We start from the raw sequence: 27,908 nt of genomic DNA on the forward strand, positions 1-27,908 counted from the left end.
CATTGCAACTACACACATAGAGTACAACTTCGTTCCATTTGGCTTGGCTATAATACGAAAAAATTGGGATCGCTGCAGAAGCATATAAATATATTTTCCCGTTACAACAACCCTAATTATTGTGGATTTATTTGTGGATATGTTAAGGATTTGAGTTGATATACACCTGCTGTGAAATTCGTGTCATTTGTTACATAATGGATACCGTTAGGAAATACACCTTTCTGTTAACAATTGGAGCTATATTTTTTACTGGAAGGGTGAATTGCTATAGTACAGGTGGTCCGATACAGGCTTGTAGTAATATGCTGCCTGGACATTATAATACACCTGAACAAACTGTGCCATCTCCATACACTGTTACTGCAAGTACGACTATGTATTCGCCTGGAGATATCATTTCTGGTGAGTATATTGTGACTAAGTGGTGATTTTAGTTCTGTATGACAGTACTGACAGCTAAGGAAACCCAACCCAACTGGCACTGGTCAAATTTATTCCCACTTCTGCTTACGTTTTCCTTTTAAAAAGGCACTTTTCGTAAAAAAAATAGGTTCGTTTGTACCCCTTCCCTCTTTTATAGATAAAATAATGTTCAGTAACTGATAATGCTTGTTGCTCTTAATTGTGTAATTAAAATAATAGTTTATGTACTATAAAAGAAAAAAAAACACCATGTTTGAAAATGTCTACAGTGAAGGATTTACCAATTGACATTATTTCGTTATTATTATAATATATTAATGTAGGCCTACAGTACCTTCAAGTACACGTCATTATTTGCGCCATTGTCTACTGATGCATGTACAGTACTGCACAGTAATTTGTTTATGTAACAACTTAATACAGGTATATCAGTATTACAAAAACGTATGTTTAATGGAAAGCATTTTAATCTCTCACCGGGGATAAGTTTCAATCATTTGCTACTTTTGCACTTATATATAAACTTGTAGAAATTGTCGGAATAGTTTTTTTTTTAAATAATCAATACTTTCTTTTTTACAATTGTCAAATCATATGGTTTTTACCGTTGATTTAGCACTTGTCTGTGTGTCTTTTGTTAGATCCTAGAGTGAATAATCTGGTTAATAAGGACCTGTACAATAGCAAAAACCCTGAACAACACTGACTGTGGCGTGTGCTGTATGAGTCATTTAAGTACCTCACAATGTTACTCCCACTTAAAATGTGAATGATAACTCCCACCGTGTCTACCTACAGGTAGTATATAGGGATTTTATATTGTTAATGTAACACCGATAATATAAGTTTTTCTACAAGATTTATTTTTCAATGATATGTAATTGTTACCCATGTAAATATTTGTAATAAAAATTCGGAATAATATGTAGTAATAATTGATTTAAATTTTCTTTAAGAAAAATACTTAAAATGTTTATAAATAACAGTAAATTCTGATTGATTGTCTATCTTTCCTAGAGCAACCTATTTTTAATTTTTAAACTTTGTCACGTTTGCAATCATTATACTGTACATTGCCGCAGTTCGCCTGAATATTTTGTTTCGTATGTTACTGTATTATGGAACAGGTTAATTTTAGGCCTATATACTATTATGAATAGTATTTATCCCAATAACATACATCGCCATTAGTAAATAAACATTACGTTTCTGGGGTAAAGATTTGCAAAACGTATTTGTAGGCCTATTAATAACTGAAGGCGCTTGGGGTAGACTCATCATAGAACCAAGACCTTCAGTAAACTAGGCCTGTACGTAGATTTTAATTGGAAAACTGCAAGAAGTATAGGAAAAGTCTCCATTTAAATTGGTTTTGCAATCGGTTGGAAATGAAAATGTTCTCGCACTTTACAGTACAGTAGATCCTAACCTTTATTTGTTACTTTAGCACATGTACTGTAGCTAGACCATACATTTACCTTCCTCAATGAAAATGTTTTCAATTAATTGTAGGTGAAACCATCATAACGCAACAGTTTTTGAGTATTTTTTTAATCGAGGAAAATAAAAAATTGGAATGGGAGAATAAGAGTGTCATACCTTCATTAAAATAAAAATCATTGTAATAATAAATGCAATATGTTGATTTTGCTATTGTTGATATATAGTTTTCGTACATAGTCCTGGAAAGATCTTTTAAGTTTCTCGACGTTTCGATCAAACATACTTTGATCGACGTCCGCGGGTTTGAGAATGTAGAAAGCTAAGGAATCCAGTAGAGTTTGCTATTATTTTGAGAAATACAGAAAAATGTCTCTGAATTCCTACAATTTTTCTTGTTTATGGTTTAATTAGTTCAAAATTGTTATAGAATGGGCTTACACTAATGCAAGTTTATTTTTCTTTTTACATTTCAGTGAGTCTTTCTGCGTCTAGCACTCGCCCATTTAAAGGAATGATGGTACAGGCTAGAGAAATAATGGGCTCAGAAGCTGTAGGTACATTTCAAAACGTTAATCAAGAGAACGAATATTTTGTCCATTGTAATGGACATTTCAGCGCACTCAGCCATAATAGTAATAAGAGTAAATATTCCTTAACGTATCAGTGGAAATCTCCTATTGATTCTACAACTGATATTGAATTCTTGTAAGTACTATTTATAAATTATTATTATTGATGATTATATATGATTGGAATATGCCATAAATATCCGACAAACCTGGTTACTGTAGTTCTACCCAGCATTGACCTCTGTACTGTATATAACTAGGGGCAGGGAAGAGTTAACTCTTCCCTGTAATTTAACTCTTCCCTGCTAGGGGTTACCGTACGTTAATTCATAGAGGTATAATTGAAAGTATTATCTTCTTCATGTTTGACTAGGGTGTTTGGTCTTATAGATTGTTAAAAAATAATTCGAATTATAAGCTTGATTGATTGATTTGGAGTATACTATACAGTATACTATATTGTCTTTTTACTCTGCTCATAGTGCCATGTTAAAGCTCTATCTACACTGTGCCCAAATATGGAAATGATATGACGTCATCGTGTCCATATATGGGCAGATCACCTTTTTTTTCACATAGCGTTTGCTAGTGTAGACACAACTTAACATACAGTACTGTAATTTTTAACAAATTTACATTAAATAATATTTATATTTTCAGAGTTACGTTTGTAGAAGATTTTTCTACATTTTGGGTTAAACAACGATCAGCTACAATCAAAATTGGTAAGCAAATACACCACAGATAACGATTCATTTAGTATTTTTCTCAGTTTAAACAACATCTTCACCTCTTACAAAGTACTGTACAGTGTATTGAAATGTTTACATTTAAATACGACTAACATGTCACAGTTTTACCATGCTTGTATTGAGTTAAACCAATACAAAATAATAAAATGATCTATGATGAAAACGGATTTGGCTTTAAAATATGGTTTTGTACTGTTAGGCCTACAGTATATTGTAATAATATAATAACAAAATTTATTGTAATAAAAATTACTTTTAAAGAGCCTTGTACTTCAAGTCCGTGTCAAAATGGTGGAACATGTTTTAACAGTGCCACCTTTGAACATTATTTCTGTAATTGCGTCGATGGATACACAGGCGCTAACTGTGACCAAGTCATTGCTGCTACGACTCCACAACGTAAGTTATTCACTTATTTAATATGTATACGTATGTATTTGTCTGTCCTTTATACAGTAATTCTCTAAAATCTATACACTTTCCTTTTAATTCAATATGCTAAACAGTTTTCATTTTTAGAGAATACGGACGGCATTTAGTAAATCTGAATTGTCGTTTTATCGATATCGAAGTATTTCGATTCTTTTCTAAACATTACAACATAGTACTCGGTGGCGCCAGGATTTGCTCGAAGGAGGGGTATGAGCGTGAATCCATTGTCGGGGCTGTCAAGGAGGTGGGGTTGGGGGTCGGTATTAGATTTTCCGCTCTCGCTACCACTGCATTAAATCTGATATAAATACTATATTTATTATACTTTTTTGTATGTACTTTTTTTCACTACATGCCTTCCTTTCTACCAATGTTGCATAGCTGATGCATGCACTGTGTCGCTTTGTTGGAATGGAGGAAGTTGCATTGATCAGAGTACAGGGGACATTTCCAGCTTTATCTGCATTTGTCCCCCAGGTTTCGAAGGACCTTTGTGTAAAACAGAAGGTATTTTAACCTTAACCCAAACATTCACTCCAATTCATAATTTGATTCATTGTTTTATCATTGGTTGTATCTTAGAGGTTGTTTTACATTTATAGCTTGTGTTTGCTTGTTTGTATTCATAAACTTAGTGAACATTTTGTCATTTGTAGAAATAATTCAAGGGCGGATCCGGGATTATTTTAATGGGGGAATAGTATGGTAAAAATAGACAGTAGTTTTTAATGTTACTGCTGTCATAGAGGTGGGGGAGCGCGTACCACAGTCACTTCAGGATCCGCCCTTATCATTGAATTGTATGCTGTGACATTACTTAGTTATTATACACATTAGTTATTCTATGTTGCTCTTATATAAAATAAAAATCAATTGCATTTCATGAAATAGTGCATGCAGTTCTTTCACAATACATCTGAACTGGTAACAAGCGAACTTAATAAAACAAATAAAATTGAATTATTCAAGCTGGCTGAATTGTTTCACCTACAGTATGTACTACTAATATATTATTAGCAGTTCTATACTGTACGCATAGAAAGATAAAATAACTGACAGTTGTATGTCACAAACTTGTTGCGCAAACTTAAACAAGGAACAATACAAAGACAAATTATATATATTCATTTGAATGAGTATTTGATTTGATAAGGCATTTTTAGCATCTAATTATTTTTCAAAACATTTTAAGTACTGCTTGTTCTTCACGTTATGTCATACATTTTTCAGTGACGTATCTTCTTCCTAAACACGAATTTCTCTTCTGATTCTTTTACATTTTTTATTCTGAATATTTTTGATAGCAGTTTTGCTTTGATAGTTGTTTTATTAGTACTGGTCCTCAAACACACAATGTCTTTGTTTGCTATTATTTATCTACCACAAGGCACTCTTTGTTGAATGGTATGTTATTACTTATTCATATATACGGATTAAAGCAAGTTGGTCAGAAGGAATAGGAAAGTACAGATTGGGTTTAGTTTCTCATTCAAAGGTTTATTATGCAGAAAGTAAAGTACACTACATATACTGTACACTGTACTGTATAACACCTAGACAATTCAGAGCACGTTGTGAACTTTTTCTTAAACGTACAGTAGTAATAAAATAAGTCATTCAGGTGTTTTTAAATAATGGTTTTCTCTCACTTTCATTTCAACTTTAATGGAAATCACGGAATTTACTCAACATCTCAATACAATGTAATTGTGATATACTACAATTTGTGTTATGTGAATAATGATTATAACCCACAGTACCGATATTGCCATGCGATTCGAACCCATGCTTTAATGGTGGTATTTGTGATCCTCTCACTGGAAACGAGGGATATCAGTGTTTCTGCCCTGTGGGTTCTGGTGGCTCTCATTGTGAATTGTATTCAGGTAATTTACATCATTCAGGGTTTGTGTTTTTTCGATGACAATTGCTACTGGTCTAAGACTTAAGTAAATGTGTAGGCTTATTGGGAAAAATCACCTTGTTTATTATGAAACCGATTAAACTTTTGAATAATCACAGGAGTAAGCAATATAAAAAGGTAATGACAAAAAAACATTGTTAAATATAAAAAAGAAAACTAAAGCATGATTTAAAATGAAATAGTGTATGTGATTTGCATAATTGACGGGTTTAAATGCTTGTTAACGCTCTTGCATTGTTTTAGCCTGATTTTGTACAACAGTATCATCAAATCAATGTTTTACCCATATTTTTAATGTGAATGCTGCTCTGATTTTGTTGACAGCCCCTTGTGATTCTAGTCCATGTATGAACGGGGGTTATTGTGAAAATACATCAGGGGGAAGTGGATATCAATGCTTGTGTTCAGGAGGTTACTTTGGCCAACTATGTGAACTCGAACCAGGTGATTATGAAGAAGGATTATGATAAATGTATAATGTATTACCACAGTAGCTATAAAATAATTCTCGCCACATAACAGTGTTTTCCCGCAAAACATCATTTTTTAAATTAGAATTATGGACCGAATTTGGCCTGTCAAAAGTTAATAGTTATTGGTTTTTTTGATTGGAAAAGAAGTAAATTGTAAAAATTTGCGCAGTTGAAATATTATGGAATGCCCGGAGCACATAGTGAGAACAGTTTCGCCAATCAAATAAAATTAAACAGGATAAATATATTCCTAATCCGAGGCACATATATAACCACAATTAGATTCAAAACTCTTACGTCCACTGGCGCACATTATAGATAATCTCGAAAGGTGCAACTTCAGGGATAGTAATTGATTGATTTGATTGATTGATTCATAATATATATTTTACCATTACTGGTATTATTAGATATACATGCAGACCCCTGTGCCTCGTACCCCTGCTACAATAATGGTATTTGTGAGGTAATTTACTACAGTACTAGTACTTTCCAGTGTTCCTGTACTTCTGAACATTTTGGTGTTCGTTGTGAATTTCCACAAGGTAAATATTCGTGAGGTACACTGTAGCTTACAGTATATTTTTTTGATTCATGCATTTTCTCATACTGTACATAGTAACCGAGGTTTAATGCATGATCTTTCTTAAGATAATTTTGAGAATTGAGCAAGCCAATATTCCAAAAGAAGAAGACTACAGTATGTCTGGTCCACTCACCCGGGTCTTGTTTGCATGTAGGTCTATTATGGATATTAGAAGTGTGTGAAGTTTGCCTGGAGTAGACCAATTATACGCAAATATGTCTATATTCTAAGTCAACCATTTTAGTATCAATATCTCAGTGACCTGAGTTTGGTAACCTCTTAATAATGATAATAAGACCAGTCTGAAAAGGTCCATTTTGATATAATCTACTCTGATTCTTAACAGCCTCTTGTGAATCCAACCCGTGTCTGAACGGGGGTTACTGTGAAAACACAGCAGGTGACAGTGGATACCAATGCTACTGTATAGGCAGTTTCTTTGGCCAACTATGTGAATTAGAGCCAGGTACAGTCCTATTTACATTTCATAGGATATCTGGGGACGCAGCACCTTAACAAATTAGTATCAACTAAACTGCATATTGTACTGTAGGCCTATATAATCCTGTAAAATGTGCGGTAAACTAATTGCTGCTGTAGTGTTGTTGCAACAAAAGTCATATAATATAACCAGCTATTATTTGATAGAATGTGAAAGCCTAGAAAACTGCTACTTCTTTTCATAATCATAAAAGAAAATATATTGTACAATTATTATACTCTGCAGTTGATTCACCATATTGTAATAACTAACATCCTGGTTTCATTAGATAACTTTGCTGAGCCTTGCTCCTCTTCTCCTTGTGTGAATGGTGGGTACTGTCAACACTTGTATCAGATTGATACCACTGCTTATCAGTGTTTCTGTACAGCAGGTTTTTCTGGTACTCTTTGTGAAATTCCACCAGGTAATTATCCTTCTATCTTACCTTAATTGGACAGTTTTTAGAGGAAGGTTTTCCAAGCATACGGGTAAACTAAAGACATAGTATTATAACAACATTTATAGCACTGCTCAGCTTAAAAAAAAACCATGTAAAGTTACATTAAATACTAATATACAGATAATATCGGTTTAAAAGCCATTAGTGTTAAAAAAATCATGTTGGTAATAACGTAATTAATTTATCAAGTCGTTCTGTAAACCACCAGACTTTTCAAAAATTTTACGCCAAAGCATCTGTTGATTCTATTGTTCCTAAAATATTATTAATTTTTAAATGAGTCACATCAGGCAAGAGTTAAATATCACTCTTCCCTGGTCACATGCACCATATTTTCTACAGTTTTTAGTGTTTTTGTAAATGTATTTAATAATGCTGTATTGAAACACATTCAGTGGATCCATGCGACTCAAATCCATGCCTTGGTGATGCAAGCTGTCAAATGGAGGTTCTAGGCTACACCGTTGGTTACTTATGCCATTGTTCTGACAGCTACACAGGCTTGAGATGTGAACAGGGTCCGGCAGGTACAAATAGTAAATTCGGTTTATATATAAATCTATGTTTGCCTATGCAAACTGTACAAATATCTCCACGTTCTATTTTGAAACTAGTATTAAAGGTTCTTGTTTTTATAATTTAAAGACATTCAGTACTATGAATTATTTGAAGCATTACATATTGTATATTTCATCATACAATTTAAATTTATAGGCCATGGTTACAAAAAAAAAGATTATTAATAATATTTATGAATATGAATGCCCTTTTAACTGGTTGTAATAAAAAACAATACAATACACTATATCTAATTTTTGTAATCAATGAATATACTGATTATTCCTTTGGCATTTAATTCCTTTAATTAACATTCAGTGGCCTAAATAGAATAATCAATTGTGAATAATTAATTCATATGAATTAATTTAGTAGTTTAACTTTTAAATAATGCTTGTTCCAAACAATAGACTATTATAATTATATAATTATTAGGATATTCAATGGACAATAATATATTTTTTTAAATATTTATCAAAGTACACAATGACTTTCATATATATGAATAACTTAATTCGCTACTTTTCGTTTGATATGAATTTAAAAAACAAACCGAAAAAGTTAAGTTATATAAAACAAGGCCATATAGATGGCTGCAGTCGCGTGCTTAGTGTTTACCGACCGACCGACCAACCTACCAACTGACCAAAATTACTGAACATGTTTAAAAATGTTGAAATGTTTAAAAACAGTTATATTTTTTTAATTTACGCGTGCGTAGCCTGTCACTTTTGACGTGCTCGTATAACATAATTTCGAGTTGAAAAGTAAGTCAAGAAAACAGAAATCGGGCAAAAAGAGTGCGCAACAACATTTAACGCGCAGTGCGCGCGCAAAAATCTGCGCACTCATGGCAATTTTGTAAACGCTTAAAATTGCCTGAAACGTACTCTTATTTCGTCGAAAATAAATTTTGAAAATTTTAAGCGCGCCTACGCATGCGTTACATGCGCTACGCACGTAATTGTATTTCCATATGATGATTTATGCCCTGAAATTTATGAGTACCAAATTTTATTTAATTGTGATTCATGGTTGTGAAGATATGATTACAAACGTGATTTCGTTAAATCGTGCGTAGACCGCGTAATTTTTTATTGCGCACCGTGAAAACATAACCACATCGATTCCTGGCCATAAGGAATATACTGTGATTAGCTAGCTTAAACTGATATCAAGATAAGGTCAGAAAGCGATAAAACGCATAGTGATACCAGACCGACCGACCGACATAGTGAACTATTGAGTCGCTTCCACGCGACTAAAAACTAAATTCCAAGGATTGTTGAAATGAACTTAACACGGTTAGACTTTCCTAATTAATTAATTAATCAAAGAAACAAACATCCGAATGATTGAAACAAATGTTGAATACAAATTAATTGTTGATTACAATTAATATTTATTTTAAAAAGGACAGATATTTATTAAAGAATAATATATTCAGTCTATATTATTATAGTTTATTATTTAATAACCATAAACAGTAAACACAATATATTATAAACAATATAAATAGATACTGTTTAAATAACTTTTAACCTTCACTTACTTGCCCATTTCAATCTAAAAAACAGTTATTGTTATATAGGATTTTAATAATGTGTTTTTAATATTTTGTTGTTATGAAAGGTTCAACAACAGAACAAAGCTTAACTATTGGTATGTGCCAATTATAACATTATGGGTATATCTCTGCACCCCACACAAAAAAAACAAACTTTTGTTTATATGTATGTAAGGTGTATTTAGCATGACGTTTGCACATTCTATTTAACCAGTTTACAGTATCTGGGATTGGAACAATTTGTACAACACTAGATATACAAGCTTTCCCACATTTGTTGGCTTGATATTCTCTGGAAAATTCTCTGATTAAACATTACATAAATTTACATATTTTGAAATAGAAATATTAATCACAAGTTTCTTTGAAATATGATGTTTAAAACAAATATTAAATTAAAATGTCTACATCTGTTTATTCTATTGTTATGCGTGGTATTTATACACTGCATATAATAATACGGTATCCAAGGTTATATATAAATTAATACCCATGCATGTGTAATACAAGGTGCTATTACTGTTTCGTTATATATTATTAGTGTTCTGTATTACCGTACAATTTAGCCTGGTACTTTATTAGCATCATTTATATACCAGCAGGAATGCATAAATATAATTATTAGTTTATCGTCATATTCTGAATTATGAAAGAGGTGTAGAGGAGAGCATTATTATTTTATTTAAATCATAAGTCAATATGACTAATACTTCTATGCTGCTTTTAAGCAAACTATACATTGAAATTTAAATGGTTATCATAGCTAAAAACGACTTTATTCACTGGCAAAGTGTCACGTATACATAATATAATTGTAATTAGCAAAATGAGCAAACCAAATTTTAGCTGGAAATTTATTAATCAGATATAACAAGTTAAATTTACAGAATAGGCGGATCAACACTTAGTAGTACTGTACCTTTGCTAGATTTTTTTCTCACAAAATTGGCAATCTGCAAATGTTAATTATAGCATGGCCCATGCTCCAGGAGCTATAACATTAATGTTATATTACAGAACCATTATTAAAAATCTACTGAACAATATACTAAACAACAACAACACTTGCTAGAGTGAATTCTAAGTACTGATTATAATGTTTTGCTTCATCAACTACAATTATAACTTATAACAATTTCGAGAAAAAAAAATCATGTTCTTGTGCTGTAGCCAATAAATTATTGATTTAGTTATTTGCATCCTTTGGTATTATTTGTACAATCATGGTGTGCAAACGCATGTCCCTGTGCTATATACTGTATTTGTTTCAAATACATTATCGTATTGTAATTTTTTGGAATTATATTATTTGAATTATGGTTCATCATGGAAATATTGATGACTATTCGCACGACATTGTCTATATAGATTTCTTAAAAGATATATTAATAACGTATATAATAGTAATTTTGTTTGAACGATTAGATTAGATTTTTTTTGATTTTACATTTTTGTAGTTTTTTCTGGTTTGTGGTTTTTTTTAAAATTTATTTTGTTACAGTTCTTTGGTGATTTTGTTTCTGTATTTATTTTTTTATGCACTTTGAGAATTAAAAATTAGTTAGTTGTAGTTGTTACTAAAAAGCCTGGTGGAAAATGTTGTTTTAGCCCATGTCAAATTAAGCCATGGATTTTCTTAACCTATTAATTATAATAGAGTTTTGTTCAGTTATTGCAATACTATTTGTAATCACCAAAGCATAACGATGTACTGTGCTATATCTTTTAACTGTATTGTTTCTGATTGAACGCAATCTCATAAAATTTGTTTTCCTTTCCTATTATCAATATCTAAAAGAATAATATTATGATAATTTTATCTGCATTAAAACGCTCAGTTGAAGATATCGACGATGGACCTGTAACTTGTGCCTCTTCCCCCTGTTTAAATAATGGAACGTGTCTGAATGTGACCGACAGTGCTACATATGATCCTGGCCGTCTGTATGTTTGTGTGTGTGAACCACAACATATGGGAGAGCATTGTGAAAACTCGACAGGTACATATATACTATGAATTATATTATTACCATATTTGTTTATGATATTGATTTTTCAGTGATTCTTTTAAACTCACGATGATCAAATTGCATTTTATCGAATGAATTATGGCCTGTATATTAAAGCAGTTTTCATCCGGTTTTTAAATTGTAAAAATTGTTAAATAAAATTATCATTCAAATTTTGTTAAATTCTTTTACTTAAAGATGTATTGTCCCCCTGAAAAAATAATTCTTAAACTAAATTTTGTTGAATATTCCATTTTAATGTAACGTAATAGTTATCCACTTTTTTTGGTCTAAATTGGGTCTAGAAAAAGTGCATTTACCTGAAAAAATGTAGTTTAAAGCAAAAAATGGTCAAATTGGCTGCCAGCCAATGGATTTTTGGTTGAATTTAACCATTTATTTTGTCATTTTACAAGTGAAAACATTATTTTTTTTTTTCGTTTTTTTTTCTACGGAAGTGATTAACTTTATATTAACTACAACATAAGGTATTCAAAGTCTGATTTAATTAATTTGATTGGACGATTGTGGGTCACATGGCGTGCAATAGTACGCACTATTAATTGATAAATATTAATACATATCATCACCATTTATAGAACGAGTGAATGTTCGTGACTAATTCTGTTAATGTTATGCTGATATGATGGTCACAATAATAAATATTGAACAAAATACAATGTTATGGAGAGGATAATAGAACTACGTTGGCAGCAACGAGGATGATGAAAATAAGATGTTGATGGTGGTGAAAAAAATTAAGAACGTAATCATTGATGGTAATGGTGTTCTTTAAAAGATTGTACAGTATGTGGAAGATGATGCTGGTGATAGGAATAGTATATAAGTACAATGGAATATTCTAGAATAGGATTATATATCAAAAAACATTGTGAAAAATGATAAAGTACAGGATATGACATAAATTATGCTGATATCTCAAGAAATTATACTCTGATAAATAGCAGTAATAAAAGTTGATGATATGTAGCTTAATTTCTTACTGTAGTTCATAAGCGTTAATCAATAAAATAAACATATATTTCGCTGATTCTTGTTTGATAAATGGAACATGCAAATTAAAAAAACTGAAGCTGACAGTTTGGTTTTCAGGTCGATATTAAAATGGTGAAGATGATAAATAATACAATTTGTTTTTAACATCTAGGAGGGGAAAAGGATTATGTGAACTGCGCATCTAACCCTTGTTACAATAATGGAACGTGCTACAGTGTACACTCTGAGGCGGATAGAGACCTGCTGTCAGGTCGTTATTTTCTTTGCGTGTGTGAACGAGAGTTTAGTGGTATACAATGTGAGATTGCACCAGGTAGATTTACATTATATCATTGAGTCAACTTACACATTTTAATTTTGTTTCATTTTTTTTTTGGTAATTCGGTTGAAATTTATATTTGCGTTTGGTAGTCTCAGATCTTATACCATTGATGCTTTGGCAATTTTTTAAATATTTCTTTCATTTTTCGGGGTTTTTTTTTCGTTTTGAAAAGTCTATTACCACTATAGTATGCACACCATCATTATATCTATATTGTGTAAGAGTGAGTCTACAGTATTTTGTATATTTGGTTGCTTGTACATTTCTAGACTTGATAGATTGTACAGTATTTTGCTTTTTGGCTTTTATTATTCAGATTCATCATTGATTATATTATTATACATAATTTAAATAGTTACTGTATGAATGATGAACTGTAAATGACTTGAGCAAGATGTGTAGAATGGAAACATTATTGGAACTGTTTTTGTATATTTCTGCTTGCTTTAAATTTTTTTTATTGATTTACTTGACTTTTATTGTAATAGGGAACAAAAATATGAACCTCTATTCTTTCTTTTTTTTTTGTGCATCCTTTCACAATTCCTTCATAACTTCCACTTTTTATTTTAACCTTTTTTTTCGCTGGTTGGTGACTTGATATTTTTTTACATTGGTAATGTACTCCACATATAATTTTAATGATTATGTTTGTATCCCAGAACGGGAAAATGAAGAAGGCATAAATTGTACATCGAATCCTTGTGAAAACAATGGTAAATGCCATGATTTAGTAACCGAAGAAGAGAAAAATCTCTACCCTGGTCGCTCATATATTTGTGAATGTGAAGCCGGTTTTATTGGAAAAAATTGTGAAAACAAAACAGGTATCGAAATTATGATAGTGTTTTTTCTCCCTTATTTTTTAGTTTTGGGTGTTTTTTTATCTACCGGTATATGTTATTCATATTCCTTTCAGTTTGTTGTGTCTCGAAATGTGGTCCATGTTCTTACATTCATTTACAAACTCTCATGTATATTTAAGGGTATTCTTTGAGATAAAAAACATATGTGCTGAAAGAAAAATATCTAAGTAAGTATGTAAAGTACTGTGTAAGACATTCCAGAAAAATGCAAAAAAGGAAGATTTTTTTTTTCAGTTTATTCCGTTTAATTAAGTACTGTGAAAATATTGAAAAACCTTTTATTTTATTGTACATTCAGATGTACACAATTTTAATTTGTTTCGTAGAATCACATGTTTACTAATTAATGTTTTATTTATTAAGCTTTATTTTCTAACTTTACGAGTGGCACATTTCTTACAGATGTTTCTAGCTGCGAAGAGCAACCATGTAGAAATGGTGGGCATTGTGGGCACACCCCAGATGGTTATGTCTGCTATTGTACCGGTGGTTATTCTGGCTCACATTGTGAGGTTGAGCCAGGTAAATTGTTTAGGAGTATATGAGGCATTTCTACTATTAAGATAATGCAGTGTAACCTCTCATTCGGGACACCCTTCCTTTGGGACACCCTCCTTTGCGACACCCTCCTTTGGGACACTCTCTTATGGGACACTCTACTTGGGAGACACTCTACTTGGGACACTCTACTTGGGACACTCTCCTTGGGACACTCTCTTTGGGAAACCCCTATTAAGAACACACTCCTATATTATTAGGAAGACCGCCCTGAAGGTGTCTCCTTAGATAACATTGTAAAAGCATTGTCATGTAACTAAAAGAAAACATTAGGATTGAACATATGATTCTCATTTATGTTTAAAAAAATTTATCAAAAGTACCAATTTATCAATTCCCTTCTATATAATAATTTAATTCAATAGTACTACAGCACATATCTTGTTAGCTTAAATTAACTTAGTTTACAATTATATTTACATATACAACAGATCCTATCCAGGATCCCTGCTTGTCTGACCCCTGTCAAAATGGTGGTCATTGTGATAGCCAGTACTACTATTTCCGATGCGTTTGTCCAATTGGGTATGAAGGCGACTTTTGTCAGACACCAGGTATTGTACAGAATGGTGCATGACATCAAATGGAATGAATTTGTCCGTTTGCACGTTTTTAGTCTACACTTTAATGTATAAGTTGATATTACTTATAATTCCAAGGGACCTAATTGTTTAAAGAGGGGTGCATGACATAAAATGGAATGGATTAGATTTGAAACCACCCCTTAGCACTTTCGCTACACTTGCAGATTGTATACTATAAGGAATATTACAGTACTGTATTGTTTCTAATTCTAATGAACCAGATATTTACAAAAGGATGCATGGCACAAAATGGAATGATTGGATTTATTTTTAAATTTTTGATCCCTCTGCACTTTTATATCTTACATTTGCAGAGTTATGTTAGTACTGTATTTTTGTACTATTTTTTTGTGAACCAGTTATTTTACAGAGGGGTGTAGCCTATTCACCAAATGGAATGGATTCAAACGATTCGATCCTCTGCACTTTTGTTTCCCTACACTTGTATCCTACTACATTGGCATATTACAGTAGGCCTACTGTATTGTTTTTAATTCTATGAACCAGATATATAGCATGGCATCAAATGGAATGGATAGAATGATTTTAAAATCCCTGTACACTTGTTTGTAAACATGTACGTTGTAGGCCTTGTAATTCCAGTGACATGACAGATATCACTTTAGTACAGAGGACATCAGTATGGTTTGTGGAGCCTTAGGCCTACATTTGCGTTTCATTTGGAATTTATCAAGGTGGACAAGATGGTCCACTCTCCATCAAAAGTGCCTATGAAAGGTGGATGCATGGCCCACAATTGAATGAATGATGCACCCAATCATTTGCACTAATTTATATTAAAGTTCAGTTTAGTGATATATATAAGATAATTTAGTTCATGAAAATAACTGTTCTTCTTCTAAACCATACTCCACCCATTCTAGCCTATACATATTTGTTGCTAACAATGTGTTCTCTAAATTCCATTTAACAATGTCGATGACTCAAGTGATAATAATACTACGGTATACATTGGCAAAGCTATACTGTATCGCTTCCTTTCATTATACTTACACAAACAAAGTTCAGTTTACACAAATACTTTTTGAAGGTTGCACCTACACAGAGTTTTACAATAAGCATTAAACCACAGTACATTCCTGTATAGCATTGTTATATATTTACAAAAATAAGAATCTTCATTTAATTATTATTACACATTTTATTGGCATGTCATTATTGTGTATTGGTTAACTAGTACAATACTAGTCCATGGCACACCCAACAGTACGCACATGCAATTGCTTAACTAGTACAATTTACATTCAGATTTAGTACCCTCTGTCATACTAGTCCATGGCACACTCAACAGTACGCACATGCAATTGCTTAACTAGTACAATTTACATTCAGATTTAGTACCCTCTGTCAAACTAGTCCATGGCACACCCACCAGTACGCACATGCAATGGCTTAACTAGTACAATTTACATTCAGATTTAGTACCCTCTGTCATACTAGTCCATGGCACACCCAACAGTACGCACATGCAATTTACGTTATTTGCTATGTCTGTCTGTTTGCTACTGAATTGAACTGTTGATAATGAAGATTGCATTCGTAGAATAAACATAAATATAATCGTAAAGACAGGTTGTTTTCCATTGTGGACATGATGATGTCATATCACTAACATACTTGTTTGTCTAATACTAGTAAAAGTAAAAGGTAAAGGTAATTATCTTAGTCCTCAAGCTTAACTGGAAACTGAGGAGATTCGGATTAGGCCCTCTACGGACCCACGGCAGCCAGCAGTGCAGCGCCTACCAGATCAGCAAACCGGGAGACGATCCCCTACTCTTTTCGATATCATAGATGTATAATGAAATTTTAATCAAAAACAATCTAAACCATTAAATTCTGATTTATGGCTTGGTTTATTTAGAAATCTCTTACTTGTAACCATAGAGACAATGTATAATCAAGGAGGTTTATCGTGCACGTTTCTAAATAAATATTATAGATCTCAGGCAATCCATGGAAGACACTTGCAAAGAAAATCAATATTACATTTCCTGTTGTAAATAGACTTGTTGCTTTCTTAGCACGCTGCGTTTGTACATTAAATTAATGTACATCATAAAAAAAATATAATCTTGATATTGTATTTACTTTAACCTTTGACCTTCCTTATATTTTATGTATTACCGTCTGCACTCTATTAATGTATATAATTACAAGAAAAAAAATCACTGTATTTTATTTTTAGATTTTTTGTAATATATAAATTGAATTGCTATTTTTAGTGTTATATAGTTTTTATTATTTACTGCATTTGCATAACAATCTGCTACTTGGTATTACTATATATGTACTGTTAAGTTGCTCTAAAAACACGAATTTTATTTCTGCATGGCTGACTGTCTGGTTTCACTTTATTTGTATATACCAGATTTATTATAAATGTCTTTATCGACGTTGTTATGTGTATACAAGTAGAAGTTTTGAACAACATAATAACTGGTTTTATTTTTCCTATCTTTTTCTTTTCTGTCATAAATTCTTTTACAGTATGTGTAAAAAGATTGTCTCAGTTTCACAATACAAATAATGTTTACTTTAAGTAAGATTTGGGTTTTTTTGAAATAATTTTTCTTCTTGGACTCAAAACCTATGCTGTTCTCCCTCAAATTAGAACTTCTTTGATAACGAATATTAATATTTATCAATTTTGGTCTCTTTTGGTTAAATAGCGGCACCTGAGCTTGATGGTAGCCTGTCACATTATCTCGATTTTTATTTTGCAACTATGAGCATGTACTTTTTGTTTGGTCAAAACAGAATCAGTTTAAAAGTAATAAACCATGACAAAACGGTCATCGAGTATGGCTGACATCACATCGCCCAAATCGACACTAATTAACTTTCATGCGATCTGAAATTAGAGAGTTTAAAGACCATTAATTGGAGGCGAGAACAGTGTTTCACCAACTCTTTTTATATGGAATGTACATCAAGTTTGCTTTATTGTTCATACTTTGGTGTGTTACTATTTTTTTGATTAATAAAATTCGATTTCATCAAGATCATTGACACAAATATGCAACTAACTAACAAATATGTACCAGAAAAGGTGAATTTATAATATAATGGAAAAATAATTGCTTCCTCCATTTTAGCGGTAAGTCCATGTGAATCAAATCCATGTATAAACCAAGGTGTTTGTAGTTCAACGTCTACAGGATATCAGTGTTACTGCAGATCAGGGTTTACGGGCACACACTGTGAAGGTACCAATACTGCGTTCCAGTATTTTTTCTAATATCCCTTTCACACTGAGAACATCTTGTTTAGTGTAGTTCTCACTGGTGTGAATGGAACTACACTAAAGCATCATGCACTGTCACTGCGTTGTGGTAAAATCCTAACTTAATTTTGAATATAAATTTTAAATCTTATTATCACATCAAATGCAACAATAAATTTGTTTTCAAAACTTTTTATCAGCAAATATTATAGATGATTGGCTATATATTCTAAATTGTACTGTACAAAATTCAGTGTAACACTGAATTTTGCTTAAAAACAAGTTTTTATCTCTGAATATTCAACTTTAAAAAAATTGGAATCATAAATACACTGGAACTCAATGACTTGTGAAAAACTTGTGTGAAAGGTTATCAGTGAAAATTGATGTTGTTTAGTAACATTGTTATGTTGGATTGTGTTGTAATGGTGATTTTTTTTTTGTATATATGGTTCAGCTTTTTGTAAATTATGACCATTACAGTTATTATGTTTTATTTTAACAGTTTCAGTTTTTTTCTTTTAGTAATTGTTATTGCATGTATTCATTTTTATGTTTCATATATTTTTTGTGTTTCCCAATCATAAAAGAAATGATTGTGACATTTGTTTGTTTGTGACCAATATGCCTAGCTTACCTGGATAAACCAACAATATTAACCTGTTCTGAAAAATGAGAAATTCAATGGCAGTGTCATCATTTATAGATACTACTGTTGGTTTATCTAGGCCTCGGTAAAGTTGGTTTTATGTGCTAACTGAGGGTAGAAACCCATGTTATCCACTGTTGTTTTGTAATAGATTGCATGAAAATAGTAATAGTTTTGAACAGACAATCCATAACATTATACTGGAATCCAAGATTGACAAGTAAAATGTCTTGGTTGTTTGTTACTAATCATTTAAAAGTTGTTTTTTTTTAAATAACATTAGCTACACTATTATATTGTCTGCATACTTTATAGTGTACTTAGGCTATTTTCTATTTTTCTTTTTGAATGTGGAATCATTATCAGTACTAATTATTTTCATATTTTCTACTTTGCTACATGTATTAATTATTAATGTGTGAAATTAGCAGAATGTTCATAACATTTTTTGTCATTATATAACACATGACATCTAATTATTTATTGCCATGTAATTCCACTAATACAAAAAATTGAAAATGTAAAGAATCTTGCCAGAAGAAACAGATTGGTTTCAAACTCATGCTTAAATTTATAAATTCTCTCAATATGAGGGGTCTTGTTTGATAAGGTTGTAGTAATTGGTTTTTTTTTTTCAGAAACTGTGCTGCCGGAAAATCCATGCAACTCCAACCCTTGTATAAATGGAGGAACCTGCCTTAGCACAACTAATCATGATTTCTACACTTGTTCATGTCCGCCTAACTACGGTTTGCCAAACTGTGTTGCAATAGGTAAGGAGTGTATAATTGATTCACAATAGATTGGCTATTACTTCAGCCGATTCTCGGTACTGTATCTACTTTCGAAGTATCATAGGAATATTTGGTAATACAACATCACATGTGTTTCACATATATCTAATATTAACCTAATTCCTAACGTAACATTACATCATACAGGCACCACATGTGATGCTGTATTACCAAATATTCCTTGATGATTCCTCGGAAATAGATAGTATGTGGAGATACAGCACTGGTATTGGGGTGATTACTTGAAACAATAATAATAAAATGCGGTGGTTTTGTAACAGTGCGGTGGTTTTTAATTGAGATATAGCATTTTGTCACAGTCACAGAATCAGTTGAAATCAATTTGAAATGCACTACTGTAATTTTATTCTTAAAGATGTATTGTCCCCCGGAAAAATAATTTTATTTGTTGTTGTTGTTGAATATGCCATTTTAATGTCACATAGGCCTAATAGTTATCCACTTTGACCAAAAATTGGATCTAAACACATTTTATTTACCTGAAAAACTGTAATTTAAAGCAAAAAATGGTCAAATTGGCTGCTGCCAGCCAATGGATTTTTGGTTGAATTTAACTATTTATTATGTTATTTTATTTTGGTTTTTTTATACGGAAGTAATTAACTTTATTAAAACTACTAACTAACCTATTCAAAGTCTGATTTCAATTTCATGTTTTTGGGGAACAATACATCTTTAATGAATACGAATGTTCTTCATTTAATAGATAACTGTTCTCCTTCTCCATGTAATAATGGAGGTATCTGCACTAGCACTGCAAGTGGTTATGAATGTGCTTGCATGCAACCTTATATAGGAACTACTTGTTCAGTTTATGGTAAGTGCACAGCCTCCACTAATTACGTACCTCTAAGGCTCTCCTTATATATTCACTACTACTGTAACAGCTGAAATAGTTTCAACGTACGTTCTAGCAGTGAAAAAATCCGATTTTTGATTTCGTAGATATCATAAAACTCGGTTAGTTCTAAGGCCGTGTTTCCGCAGCCAAAACAAAATTATCGGTTAATTGTTGGCTGCCAAAACACGGCCTTAAATACCTGATATTAAATGATTAAATATTAATTTGATTTTTTATTAGATGTCTGCCTTATGGTGATGCCTTGTAAGAACGGAGGGACATGCCAGATCATTGGCGAAGTATATCTTTGTACATGCGCCACTGGTTTTTCTGGATCGACATGTGAAACTATAATTTCAGGTATTTGTAAAAATAATACAATTTATTTTATTTTCTTTTTCTGGTATCTATATTCTAACATATACTTACATGGAGTTACTCACTAGTTACTTAGTGTTACTGGAGCTTGTAAGCCTAGTTACATAGAATTGCTAAAATATGAAATGGAGTTATTCAATCAAGGAAGTACGATGTAGTTACATGTGTACTCAAACACAGAATTATACTAATGTATTAATTATTATTACAGATCCGTGTCAAAACTATTGCTCTAATGCAGGAACATGTACTGTTGATGCCACAAGTGGACTAGCATCATGCCAGTGTTTATCTGGTTTTAGTGGTGACCGGTGTACTACGTTTGGTATGTGATAATCAATATTTTAGGTTGTTGTGGTTTTATTTAAAGTTCTTTTTTTTCAATTTACAAGATGTTGAATTATGATTTTGTTAAATACACTCACTAAAGTATGATTGTTACAACATCTGTTAATGTTTTTGGTAATTATTTTTATAGAGGCATGTTCCAGTTCACCATGTCAAAACGGAGGTGTATGTAAAATATCTGGCCAAACCTATGAATGTGATTGTCATCCATCTTTTTCTGGCAATCAATGTCAAGATTATACACCAGGTACCAATCATTTTCTTTTGCGTAATACTTTGTTCCCACTAAGAAGTTACACAATATATAAGCGCTGCAAGTAATTTGACCAATCACAAGTGATGGATTATTTTAACTTTGCTTGTCATTGGTCACCTCATTTATTGTGTCCTACACTGGTTTACTGAAGTACAAAATAGATATAATTTATACAACTAGATGGTACGCTCGCTTCGCTCGCGTACCATCTAGGTCGTTCCCACAGATGGTTCTCGAATACACAGTAATTTCAGCGTAACAAAACTGGCGATTTCAAATGTACGTACCGCAGGACTATAGGCCTATACATTGTCGTTTACAGAAACAAATAAATAGACACGATGATTTATGTAGTCAACTAAAATTAGCACCCTGAGAATTACTTCCGAAGGAGAAACTTATCACAAAATGAGTCCAAGTTTTTGATTTGGACTCATTTAAAGAAACCCAATTTGTGTTTTGTATGTAACATTAGGGTTGAGGGATGGGAAAGCGGATAGGTACAAAGAGGAACAATTTTTAAATATATTCTTTATCCACTCAGTAACGAAATATTTTTTTCATGTTTTATAGGCCTATAAATAATATACCTCTAAATACAGTAAAACATTTGCGATTTAATACTTTTTTTATTTTATTTATTTATTTATTTATTTTAAATATTCATTGTACACTAATTTTCCCCGTGTATGGCAAGAGATTCCTAATTATATTAGAGAACATTCTTTATTTAGTTTAGTTAAAACTGTCACTGTCATAATCGATTGAAATATTAAAGTACCATGTCACGATACACCACTACGACGTTTATATTTGGTAATTATTAATTAATACAAACGTTGAGAAAGAACTGTCAGTATAAAGTTTATTTGTATATAATAATGTGTTTATATATCTAACAGTAGAGCCTATCCACAATCTCGCAAGTTTATTCTCAAAGGGCCCATATATTTACCTACCGTATGTGTTAAACCAAGGGCTCATAAATTTACCTACAGTACTTGTGTTAAACCAAACTCTGGCAGACTGAGAGATTGGGATGTTCCATTCATCGCAAATCAATAGATTTGTATAATCGTATATTAAATCTATCAAAATAGTATTTTTTAAAGAAAATCGGCCTGTCTTCAACATTATGATGGTGTACTCTAGCTGTTCAACCGGTTTTCAGCTATTAAAAACAATTATCGTAGGAGGAGATAGGAAAATGCGAAGCCTCCTCGCATTTTTGTGGCGGGTATTTTTCAAGACGGACATCCATTATACAGTGTATACCACGGTCGGAAAACACCCCTATTTGGGGCAAATCTTGGAACCTAAATTCGTTTTAACCGTCAATAACTTATTATCTAACTTAATTTAATTAGTAAACAGGGTTACATCAGGTGGTTAAAATCAGTACCGAAAGTACGAACCAACTTTATATACCATCGAGTAAAAATTATAGAAGTAAGGCGCGATTTACCGAATTTTGCCCTTACGTAAATTTATATATAGATTTTCTTTTCTATCCTATTTTTCCCTGCTTTTTTATATCTTTCTATAAGCTACGTACATTTTGTGTTATCTGTGTGCTTTTAAGCAACTATCACTGTTGTTTTTAAACATTTCAGACCCATGTTCAACCCATGGATGCACTAATGGTGGTACTTGTGTAGAAAATGGCAATAGCTATACATGTCAATGCCCTCCAGGGTATGATGGATTTTATTGCCAAACACGTAAGTTTAGTTTATGTTCTTTATATAAATAATTAGATTTATTTTTGTTTATTATGAGGAAAGCATTGTAAGTGAATTATGAAGCTAAACATAAAGTTACAGATTAATATTATTTATAATGGTAGAATGCAGAAATTATTATTATTTATTGGAATGTGTTAGTAAAGATGGCCATAGCAAAGTATTGCATGTCATAAACACGATAGAAGCTTTACATCCAATTTTCTTGCAAGTGGAATAAATTTATCCCAAATACTAAATCAGGAAGTGTTTTTTAAAAACTCGTAGTTGAACATCTTCATTACTAAGCTAAATACAAGATTTTAAAATAGGAGTATATTTCTCCAATGAATAAATTGTACATGTATTGATTTTGTTATGAATAAATGTAATTATTATTTTAGATCCATGCTCGTTGCATTCCTGTATGAATGGTGCAACATGTGTACCAAATGGAAATACTTATATTTGTCAATGTCCTGCAATGTACACTGGAACAAATTGTGAAACATTACAAAGTAGGTTTTTATCGTTTTAAGAAACAATTTTTCCTTTACGAACAAAGGATTCAATGTCAATTGTTGGAACAGATTCATTGTCATATATTTAAAATTGCTTCTAGGGAGGTTCGTAAGGTTTCCTACTAAAGACCAGACACTGAATACTAGAAAATAGGCAAATTTAATCTTCTAGGCTGTCTAAAATAATTTCTTCAGTAGTCTTCTAGTATATGTGCTTGCATGCCTCCATTACTTAAAAACCCTTATTCTTCCTATGCTATGGGCTTAGTACCATAGTGTATGTTCAAAATGCTTACGTATTATTCTATTCATTTCTAGCTCCGTGTGATAACAACCCATGCTTAAATGAAGGTATCTGTTTGTTGGGAACGGATTCAACCTATACTTGCAAATGTGCCATTGGTTATATTGGAACAACCTGTGAAATAGTTGGTAGGTTATGTTATTTTTACTCCTATAATGCCGTAGTCTTGTGCAATGAATTAAAAGAAAGACCGTTTAGTTTATGTGAACCATACTGTCAACTTAGTAATCCGTACCTTCACAAGTATAATAATTCCTTATACCAATATCAGAAGTAACTTATAATGATCACACACATATAATGTATATCAAAATCTGGACATTTAAACTATGTACCAACATTGCAATGATCGTCTGATTTTTAAGAAATGGATAATCATTTGTGCTTCTGTTTTTAACAGATTCAGTCTGCACTAGAAATCCAGATTTATGCAACACAGGAACATGTGTTCTACTTGGAGAGGGTACAAAAGAATGTAATTGCCTCCAATTTTATAGTGGTGAATACTGTGAAACTTTTACAAGTAAGTATTAGGAGTCCAAGTTTACTGAATCATAAAACATATGCAAACAATCTCATAGTCTTGTGGTAGGAATCAATTATGTATATCTATAGACCATACAGTACCCGATTTGATTCGATTCGTGTCCAAACATAGTCCAAAAATAGTTTCATTTTTGCATCAATCACAAGCTTAGCGGACTGTGGATTTGATTCCAGGCCAGTGATATTGTCCTGTTTTTGTTGTTGTTTTTAACGTACAAAAGAAAAATAGAGTTTATAGAGTGTTGCAGTAACCATCATTTGCTTCATTTTTCCAATAAAAGAATGAGTCAAGAATGCAGATTTATAATTTTGAACTGATTATAGATCCCAGTTACATTATTTTATAATTAATACCATTATGTTATTTGTATAGGTCCTTGTACAGATGACTTATGTCAAAATGGTGGAACATGCATGTTAACATCAGAAAGCTATGTGTGCATGTGTGCCTCTCTATACATGGGTACTCACTGTGAGAACCTTGTCGGTAAGTGAAATATATTTGTATATATTAGAAAATACAATAAAAACGATACATATTACCACTGTAGCAATAAGAGTAATTTTTTTTTCCAAAAATGCTTCCTCTATAGCTTCTAATATTAAATGGTCGTATTTCATTCATTTATTCTTTGACTTGGATATTTATAATAAATTAGTTTCTATTTTACGTCATTGAATTTATAATATTCACAATGCCTGAATTTGGGGTGAAACTTTCTTTTGACCATAAAATTATACTGGGTGCCTATGTACAATGGAACCCTTCCTTTAGGACACCCCTATTAAGTGGACACTTTCCCGTCAAAAGAATGAGAAAATACATGTTAATACTATAGCCAACCTCCCTAAGAGGAAACATTGTTGTGTCCCTAAGTTGCCTTTATGATTTTGTTTTCATAATCAATATTTTATCTTCTGCAGATTCTTGTGTAGATGCTCCCTGCAAAAATGGTGGTACCTGTACTAGTACACCACAGGGCTACTCATGCGAATGTACATCTGCATACACAGGTGATAACTGTGAAAATGGTAAGTTGATTGCCTCTATTGCAGCTGGTGTAATGTTTTACATCACAAGTGTAATTTTATGTATATCAGCAGTGTATAAACTGTGACAATGGTATGTGCATTATTGGTATAATATAATTATAATATAAGTCGATTGTCACAGTATCGATTATCTCTTTATATAAAATGACATGATCACACCTTCACTTCAAATAAGCAGAATAATGTTTATTATCAACACCGTACTTCTTATTTGTTGCAGGATTTGTACCTACCTTCCAAAATTGTCCCTTGTACCCACTCAATTTCACCCTTGCCACTGGACAGTCCTACGCCATTGTAGAGGTTACTCTTGAAGCAGTTGACAATGATGGTATAAATATTAATCCTTTGATTATTGAACCTGCTGGAGCTGTTCTGAATGGAAATCCAGTTGAGTTTACAGAGGAGTTTAGAAATGGAAAACCTTACACTTTTAGAGCAGTTGATCCACATGATGATTTGTTGTATGCAGATTGTATTGTTACAGTCAGATTTGTAGGTATGTATCCAGTTAAAAGTTATATTTTTCATTCATACACGTTATTGATAATTGAAATAGCTCTTTATAGTATTGTCTGTCTGTCTGTCCGTCTGTAAATTCCAAGATCAGATACTGTAGTACATCACAAAATTCCTAGCTAGTAGATTGGTTAACTTGCTTGCTTTTCAATCACAAGATTTAGTGTTTCTACTCCACTACCAAAGTAGCCTGAAATGAGACTAAGTGAGGTATTTTATAAGCGTGACGGGTCATGCTGAGATTTACATGTTACTTGTTGTTGGATATATATGTCAACATAAAGGAAAGATCTACGCTAGGGTTGCTGTCAGATCTTTAGTACATATTAAAAAAAATAATAATGCATGTTTTTTCATCTAATTTCAGATGAAGAGGATCCTGTGATGTTGTGTTCTAAAGATATCACAACAATAACAACTGAAAATACTATTCAAATTTCATGGCCATTACCAACCATCACTGATAACTTAGCACCAAGTGAAAGCAAAAGCTTTATTTATAGTCATCAAAATAACTCATTATTTACTGCTGATACTACGGTTACTGTTGTCATAATGGGCTTTGATTCATTTGACAACTCGGACACCTGTACTTTTTCAGTTGAAGTTATTCAAGCTGGTAAATTTATGAATATTTTTAATACATTAGAAACCCTCTTTTGGAACGTCAGGGAAATTAAGGAAAACATTTTTGAGCGAGAGACCCCTATTTAGTGGAGCATAAGGAGTCAATTTATTGGGTCCCGACAATGTCCCTTTACTTATCAATCATCATCATTGACTTAGCATCAGGGTATTTTTTTTTTGTTCTTCATTGCAATAGTTTTTCTACATCATGTTCGAATAATGTGTCCTATTGTGCAGACAATTTTTCCAGGTGCAGCAGTTAGTTTTATTTTCAGGGAGTGATGGACACAAAAAATCTTACTGTATCAACTATTAAGATGATCTATATTTTCATGTAAAATTTAAGCCTTTGAAACGGAAATAGAGACAATTTTGTTTTTATTTTAGATACGGACTGTGCTCCATTTCCGGAAGTTTTTAATGGACAGTTAACTTGCAACATTATCAAATCTACTCTTGCAAGAACATGCAATCTCTTTTGTAACGATGGATATGCAATTGTTCCAATCGATGGCAACTCGGATGGAACTTACGGCTGTATAATTGATGGCAGAGATGAAGCTGTGTGGGAACCAATAGCAAATCCATATAGATGTGCAGGTTTGTAGTACATGTTTATGGTTTTACTGCCACTTCAGATACCAGTACCTTCCAGTAAAAGTTGGGAAATAAGTTGTGAAAGAGTATCTTTCTGATTTTTGATAATATATCAAAGATTTAATATATATCATATATATGAAAAATCCAAGATGTGGTGCATCAATATATTTCTTTGATGTTATTCAGCATATCCAAGATATGATATATTTCTATGGACAAGTCTGATACTCGTCATTTACGGATAATTTAATCTTTTCCGTACCTGCCACTAAATATATTTTTGAAGTATGTGTGTTTTCTTTCTATGGTCATAAATTATGGAATATTGTCACTAATTCACCTCTTACTTTAAAGTTTTGCATTTAAGTTACAACCTTATTCATGTTTAAAGATTGAAATTTGACTGTTTGAGTAAATCTACAGTAATCTTTACAGAATTATACGAGTAATTAG

At 32.0% G+C, this 27,908-nt stretch overlaps 2 protein-coding genes across 2 annotated transcripts; both read left to right on the top strand.

Annotated features, from left to right (window-relative positions):
* On the top strand, positions 1-27,700 carry LOC140063058 (uncharacterized). Its single transcript, XM_072109494.1, has 20 exons — positions 1-405; positions 2,343-2,574; positions 3,099-3,163; positions 3,452-3,589; positions 4,004-4,129; positions 19,565-19,699; positions 20,448-20,558; positions 20,823-20,942; positions 21,172-21,285; positions 21,439-21,555; positions 23,178-23,285; positions 23,690-23,803; positions 24,125-24,238; positions 24,511-24,633; positions 25,030-25,143; positions 25,581-25,688; positions 25,930-26,208; positions 26,596-26,847; positions 27,243-27,455; positions 27,642-27,700. The coding sequence occupies exons 1-20, from the start codon at positions 198-200 to the stop codon at positions 27,698-27,700; spliced, it is 2,850 nt and encodes a 949-aa protein (XP_071965595.1). The 5' UTR covers positions 1-197.
* On the top strand, positions 4,240-7,683 carry LOC140062675 (protein crumbs homolog 1-like). The gene is made up of 4 exons (XM_072108980.1): positions 4,240-5,990; positions 6,430-6,564; positions 6,952-7,071; positions 7,376-7,683. The coding sequence occupies exons 1-4, from the start codon at positions 5,894-5,896 to the stop codon at positions 7,537-7,539; spliced, it is 516 nt and encodes a 171-aa protein (XP_071965081.1). The 5' UTR covers positions 4,240-5,893; the 3' UTR covers positions 7,540-7,683.
* Positions 27,701-27,908: the final 208 nt, after the last annotated feature.

This window comes from Antedon mediterranea, chromosome 11 (genome assembly GCF_964355755.1).
Source record: "Antedon mediterranea chromosome 11, ecAntMedi1.1, whole genome shotgun sequence".
In the NCBI taxonomy this organism is placed as follows: domain Eukaryota; kingdom Metazoa; phylum Echinodermata; class Crinoidea; order Comatulida; family Antedonidae; genus Antedon; species Antedon mediterranea.

Coding starts and splice junctions, on each gene's coding strand:
- LOC140062675 (XM_072108980.1), top strand. CDS start 5,894: ATGAACGGGGGTTATTGTGAAAATACATCAGGGGGAAGTGGATATCAA. Junction 5,991..6,429: donor ACTATGTGAACTCGAACCAG/GTGATTATGAAG, acceptor TGGTATTATTAG/ATATACATGCAGACCCCTGT. Junction 7,072..7,375: donor ACTATGTGAATTAGAGCCAG/GTACAGTCCTAT, acceptor TGGTTTCATTAG/ATAACTTTGCTGAGCCTTGC.
- LOC140063058 (XM_072109494.1), top strand. CDS start 198: ATGGATACCGTTAGGAAATACACCTTTCTGTTAACAATTGGAGCTATA. Junction 3,164..3,451: donor ATCAGCTACAATCAAAATTG/GTAAGCAAATAC, acceptor TTACTTTTAAAG/AGCCTTGTACTTCAAGTCCG. Junction 3,590..4,003: donor TGCTGCTACGACTCCACAAC/GTAAGTTATTCA, acceptor AATGTTGCATAG/CTGATGCATGCACTGTGTCG.